The sequence below is a fragment of the Primulina eburnea genome, chromosome 18, assembly GCF_022965805.1.
Source record: "Primulina eburnea isolate SZY01 chromosome 18, ASM2296580v1, whole genome shotgun sequence".
Classification (NCBI taxonomy): Eukaryota; Viridiplantae; Streptophyta; class Magnoliopsida; order Lamiales; family Gesneriaceae; genus Primulina; species Primulina eburnea.
Window position 1 is genome coordinate 23182487 of NC_133118.1, and position 6615 is coordinate 23189101.

Here is a 6615-nt window from a genome sequence, read left to right on the forward strand (position 1 = left end):
TTGGTTTCAGATATCCTCAGAATTCAAAGGTTCTTTTCCAGTGCACTTGAGATCCTTGAATCACGACTAGCTTATAAAGATAGAACATTGTATTCCACATGACAAGACAATGCCTTCCTTAAGACTATACACCTCTGAATTCGTCATGAATATGTATGAAACTCACATGAAATCCGTGAGCTACGGTCAACTTAAATATTTTAGTACCACAATTCTTCATCTGCTGACAAATCAAGAATCCTCGTTACATAAAAACACAATAATATTATTGATGATAACTTGTTCCCAACAAAGACTCGTGTACAAGGAACCCAAGAATTTAATAGCAATTGCTAACCAATTTCAAAATTAATGTATTTGAGAGATCACAACTTATAGTCTACAGAGGAAATACTTTCTTGTGCCGGAAATACAACAAGAAGGCCGAGTACAGCATCACACAGAATACTCCAGTTACGACAAGGACCCAATTAAAGGTAGTTGGGAGATCAAATACCGAATCTTCAAAGTTCATACCAAAGACAGCAGTAACAACACTGAATATTGTAGCAACAAAAGTGGCGGCAGTCAGAAGCAACTCATATTTAATAAGCTGATTCTGAACGGTACCCTGCGGAAGTGATAATGATGAAATAAAATTTGATGATGACCACTTATTCAATGGAAAGAATCCAACGTAAAATACCGATTCTTACCAGCTTTATGTTGATCAAATCCTCAGTGTCATCAATATACTCTTTAAGCTGCATTGTGATGAAAAAAGAGTGTGAAATATCCTAGTTCAATAACAGCAGTCATACAATTTTTTTGACCATGTTGCTTTGGTTTGGCCAAAACTCTAATTATACGCAATACAGCAATAGTGCCGCACATACCATTATCACATATATAATGCCATGAATTGTATTGAATGACATAGTCTAGGTATATATAGGACCAAACTTCTATACACATATCAGATGTAAAATTCATTGTTTTATTGTTTTTTTCATTTAAGCCCAGAGGTAAATCTTCTACTGGCAATGATGACTAAAAAATAGCTTGTCTTTCTCTGTACGAGTACTCGGCCAATTTCAAACACACACATGTATAGATTTCTCGCTTACCGAAAGTAACTTATTAAGGGTATTGTCCATAACTACAAAGTATGCTTCAAGTAACATTTCAAGTTGATCGATGTTTTCACCAGAACTTGATGAACTTAAGAAGCTTTCTGGTTTGCTGGAATTGATACTGCTGAAAGCTCTCTGCAATTTCTCAACTCCATTGCACGATCCAACTGGAGAAACAGGAGCTGACTTGGATTCAACCTTGAAATTTCGTGAAATATTGAGTTGATCATTTGTATTATTGCTAGTTATGGAGTCCTTTCTTTCCTTCTTCTCTGTTAAATACATCTCAGCCATATCACCATCATCATCCATCAAATGCTCTATTTCGTCACAAACCTTTTGGACTCGTTGAGTCAAGGCAAGAAGGTGGCCTTTGAATCTACGAACACGCTCTAGATTCAGAGTGCTTATGGTTGATGTTAACTCATCAAGCATGGGATATATCTCCATTTCTAATTCATTTTCCTGCTAGATTACTGAGGTTTAATACCACACGCAGATAATTTAAATACAAGAATATTTTTGTCTAAACCATTTCATTAGCAATAGAATTAAAAAAGTGAAATGTACAAGGACTGAAGATTGAGACAGGGAAAAAAAGATAGTTGGAAGAAAAACAGTAGTCTTCTTCGATTGACATAAAAACGACAGCCAAGCACATAGAAATCACAAATCTTAAGGGAACCTTCAAAATTATTCTGGCACAAAGTTACATACTATTTGTTTATCTAATACAATATATCAAAGATATTTTTATCTCTTTGTTGTGCCATTAATATTTGGCTGCATTCGTGTGTTAATCAATTGAATGCACATAGATCTTCTTAATTACTAAAATGAAGTTAAAATTTATTCAATGTACCCCCCAAAAATTATATATATATATATATATAATATAAACTTACACTGAAAAGTTCCTATTTTTTTATAGCATAAACAACAATGCTTCAGATTGGATAATTTATAGCAAAAATGCACTATTAGTAAAAACATTGCCTACATTGCCTTGGATCAATTTCTCATTCTAATAAATTAGTGCATTGGATTTTTTCCTTCTGAAAGGGACTAAGAAAAATAACAATTCGAGAAGAATCTTTGATCACATTAAAAGGAACTACATACCTGGGCATCGAGAGACATACAAGTAAATTCCAAAGCAAGCTCCAAGGCCCGGAATTCAAAAGGTAGATCGTCTGAATCAAAGTAGAAATGAACCATAAGAAACAGCGAAAGCAATAAACATACAGGATAAATCTTAATTAATTGATGAAGCAAAGAAATGAACCATAAGAAACATACACCATTATATGAGGTGAAGGTGTCTAAAACATGCATCCACTAACCAAGCAAGTTGACCTTTACAAATATTTATGTCGTACAAAATAGCATAAAATGATTAACCTGTTTTACCACCATTTCAATTTTCTTACGGTACTAATGAAATACACAGTTTTCAACATTTACATATCTGAGAAGCATTTAAAATGTAGGATGTCCACAAACTAGCATCTGAATATAGGCCATTGCCCATTTGACACAGACCTACTCCATAAGTAGGGCCAATTCATGTGTAACCATGCTTCAGTAAGTAGAGTATCTTACCAGATTGATCTATAGATGTCTCAAGCCGCTTGCACAATTCGGACTTGTATTGTAGTACCGAACCATCGAGGGAGTTCATCAATATAACTTCATCAGCCGTGATTATACATCTAATCTGTTCGAGACAAACTACAATAGCGGACTCCCGACCTAATATAGTGGAAGGATAGATAAACAAAGGATCCAGAAGCCTCAGATCACTTGAAGGCAAATTGCAACGTCTCATTATGGTAAACTTATCCAGTTCCAAGATACTTGAATTCCCACTCCTATCAATCTTTATCCAAGACCTATTTCCAAGATTATGACCTCTCTTCTTTAAGATGAGAAAACCTGATCCACGAGTATTATGATTCCCATGAACATCTAAGTAATATTTTGAAGGGTCGAGTGATGCAGGTTCTGGAACAGCATAATCAAAAGATGGAGGCTGTGGTTGACTCATTTTATTTCAGTTCTTCTCTCCTTTGATTCATGCGGGATTTTACATCGAAGGGCAGCTGTTTTAATCAGTAAACCAAATTTTACATGAATAATGAATTCAATAGATGATCTAGCAACTGCAGGCTCAGAGATAAACAAAAGTTACCCACCCTATTTGTCATCGCCAAAATGAAGTTCTCTCCACATTCTGATGTAGAACCTGAAAATGATAAATGATTATATACATAGAAATTGTCATTCAATATTTCAAAACTAGAACCCAAAAAAAAGAAGAGAAAAACATCATCAACGGTGAAAAGAAACAAGAAAGATCTACTTAAGACCATACAACCAAGGCATACATCTTTCCTTTTTTATCAAGAAAAGCTCACAAATACCTGTTCTCAGAATCCCAAATTTCAAATTCCTGCTCATGTACAAGTAAAACTGTTTTAGGCATTAACGAACGATACAACACCTCAAAACAGATAGCAAAATACTAGCATGGGATTACCTAAAACAGGAGCAAATATCTTAGGAGGGCGAGGAATGGTAAAGATTTTTTAAATGGATAATGAATCATTACCAAATAACAAAAGATAATACAGAAACTCAAGTTCTCGAGTCTCAGTTACATTTTTAGAACGTAAATGTGCTCAATTGAATTTTCTTTTTCCAAATTTTCTTCTAAACTGTAACTAAATGTTCACATTCAGAGCTTCCAACAAGAGCAAATATTTATGAGTATGAGCCTCTTCCTACCAAACTTTCCCCAATCTTACTACAATCACAATCCCGAGAACCAACAATAATAAGAATGATGATGATGATGATGATGATGATGATGATGATGATGATGATGATTATATAAATAGAGGATCTGTACCTACACAAAGCATATATTAAACTACATCTTAAGACCCATATGAATTTCAAGGGGAGCATGAGAACATACAAATCACAAATATCAAACGACATCTAAGTCCCATATGCACATGAGGAATTTCTCACAAATGTCACAAAACCCAAGCTTTATACTAATAATAATTGAAAAAAAATCAGCTCACAGAAAACACACGAACGCCAATTTCAATCACTCCAGTGAAACACTTAGTAGCCCAATTTAGCACCAGAAACTAAGAAAAAGAAATTCTTACTCAGTTAAACATCGAAGAAGGCGATAATCACATGCAGTGAGAAGAACCCACCACTGTTTTCCGATCTATAGTCGCAGACACACGTGTAACACGAGGTAAATAACAGGTTTCAAACAATTCCCACTAAAATCACCCATTTTTTCTACAAGAAACCGTGGATTAATTCCATGTTTTTTCTCATGTTCTTCAAGCCTCACACGGCGACTAGAATTATTGTACTACCCTCCATGTCAATGTGGTGGGAATTGAATGATAGGTTTTTTTTTTTTTTTTTTTTTTTTTTTGGATTTGATAGATGATGGTAACTCACGAGTTTGTCGTGTATAATTTCGTTTGGGCAATTATCCCGCATGTAGTTTTTGCGACAGAAAATTTTACACTTTTTTCTTTCAGGAGAAAACTTTTTAACACGCTTTTATAGTTTACTAAATGCGTTTTTTCTAAGATCATGGGAAAATAGGGCTAATTTCATAAACATCTCCCTTAAAAAAAACACACACACACATCGTAGAATTAATATAATTTTAAATCTTGTACTTTTCAAAGTCAAAAGAAAAGCCCTAAATGTGAAATGTGTTTGATTTTTCGAAATTCAATAATTTATAAGCATGTTAATATTTTTTAGAATCTTTTCAGTCTTGTACCCTATGTTTGGAAGGAAGAAAGGACTTGTTGGGATTTGTGGATATTTGGATTTGTAAATCTTGGGTTAATCATTTGGTTAGTTGGATTTTAAAAATAGAATTAGATTTTAAGAGATTTGACTGGATTTCATTGTGTATAAACAAATCTTCTGAAAACTAGTCAGCTTTGATGCGTTTGGATTTGAATAAATCTAAAAAAATATCCATAACAAATTTTTTTTTAAAACCCAAAACCGATCAAATTTCATTAGCTGAAAACAAGATCATCACAATCATGAATTCAAGCATCATAAATAAAACTAGGAGCATAAAAGAGGACACAAGGACTAGCGTGAGAAATGGCCGCTCGAGCAAGGTTGTGGGCAACCATATTCGCTTGTCGTCTTGTAAAATGAACTTTGTAGTAACGTTCTCTTGACATAAGGGAGCAGCAGTCTCACATAATTGTTCCAAACTCATTGCGATCTACCACATTTGAGTGAACCGCCTCCACCACGGTTTTCGAATTTGTTTCAAATATAATATGTTGCATATCAAAGATGCAGCCCAGGTTATGGCATCAAGTAGCGCCTTTGCTTCTGCTTCTCATACTTCAATTGACCCCTGGAATTTGAGCATCCTACCGACCATAAACTCACCTTTTGTATCCCGAACCACCGCAGTAGATCCAATCAAGCTTGTCTCCCTAAAGTTTGCCGCATCGACATTGCATTTCATGAATCCTGTTGGTGGCCTTCTCCAAGTAAGCTCCTCCTCAGGTGCATTCATTTGAGAATGTGTGGCATAGGGTGATTTGCGAGCCTCTATCCAGTTATTGAGGAGATTAACAGCTAGTTTTATATTAACCCGTGTTGATTTTTCTGTCGCATTCAAGAGTTTGTCATTTCTATATTTCCAGATGCTCCATATAGTCATGAACATGGTGGGAAATAATTGATGAGGCCAACATTTCAAACAGCCGAAGAACCATTGCATAAATGAATATGAGTTATTTGCCTTATCATTTATAAGGTGCACCAAGTTTACGGCTTCCCAACAAGCATGAGCGTAAGGGCAATCAATGAACAAGTGCCAGTTATTCTCATTTCCTGATCCACATAGAGCGCAGATGTAAGGTACGTCAATATGACGATTAAGCAAGTTCTGTCTGCACGGGTTGCAGTTTCTTACAGCTTTCTTAAAATTTAAATTTGAATATTTAGATGCTATATTTGATTATTTTATTTTAATAATTCATTTTGTGTTCATTAACAATAGTTAATTAATTATATAAGAGTTTATGTAGTTTATATAACACAAATATATAATTGAAATGGTATAAAAAAATATATGATAGAACTAATTTAATTTTTCAGTTTTTTAATAATGTGAATAATATGTTTTAATTATTTATTCATGTAAAAGATAATTAAAGTTATTTTAGTAAAATTCTAAATTTTCAAATTCAATTTTTTTTTCAAACAAAAAATAAATTTTAATAAAATTTCAAACAAAAATAAGATGGGATTCTAAATCCATGGATTTTCAAATCCAATTCTACTTCCAAATCCAAAATTTTAAGCATCTAAACACATCGTTAGACTTTTCAAAAAGAAATTGGTGTAATTAGCCTCTGAAAAGATTTATTCATTAAGACCAAGTTTCGCTTAGGCACACATACATACATACATACATACA

General features: G+C 33.9%; 1 protein-coding gene across 4 annotated transcripts; it reads right to left on the bottom strand.

The window, feature by feature from the left end:
* Window positions 1-244: 244 nt before the first annotated feature.
* On the bottom strand, window positions 245-4593 carry LOC140819423 (magnesium transporter MRS2-5). 4 transcript variants are annotated; one of them, XM_073179510.1, is made up of 8 exons: window positions 4295-4593; window positions 3536-3564; window positions 3308-3357; window positions 2715-3214; window positions 2235-2305; window positions 1107-1577; window positions 696-743; window positions 245-610 (listed from the first exon to the last, which is right to left on the bottom strand). In XM_073179510.1, exons 4-8 carry the CDS (start codon window positions 3157-3159, stop codon window positions 380-382), a joined length of 1266 nt encoding a protein of 421 aa, XP_073035611.1. In that variant the 5' UTR covers window positions 3160-3214; window positions 3308-3357; window positions 3536-3564; window positions 4295-4593; the 3' UTR covers window positions 245-379. The 4 variants fall into 4 exon arrangements, with proteins under 4 accessions (XP_073035611.1, XP_073035612.1, XP_073035609.1 ...); XM_073179511.1 differs by lacking the exon at window positions 3536-3564 and having other exon boundaries at window positions 4346-4593; XM_073179508.1 differs by lacking the exon at window positions 3536-3564 and having other exon boundaries at window positions 4299-4593.
* Window positions 4594-6615: the final 2022 nt, after the last annotated feature.

Excerpts from the sequence above, each read along its gene's own strand:
- LOC140819423 (XM_073179511.1), bottom strand. The coding sequence starts at position 3,159 with ATGAGTCAACCACAGCCTCCATCTTTTGATTATGCTGTTCCAGAACCT. Across the intron at positions 1,578-2,234 it reads GTATGTCTCTCGATGCCCAG|GAAAATGAATTAGAAATGGA; the intron begins GTATGTAGTTCC and ends GTAATCTAGCAG. Across the intron at positions 744-1,106 it reads CCCTTAATAAGTTACTTTCG|CTTAAAGAGTATATTGATGA; the intron begins GTAAGCGAGAAA and ends ATCACAATGCAG.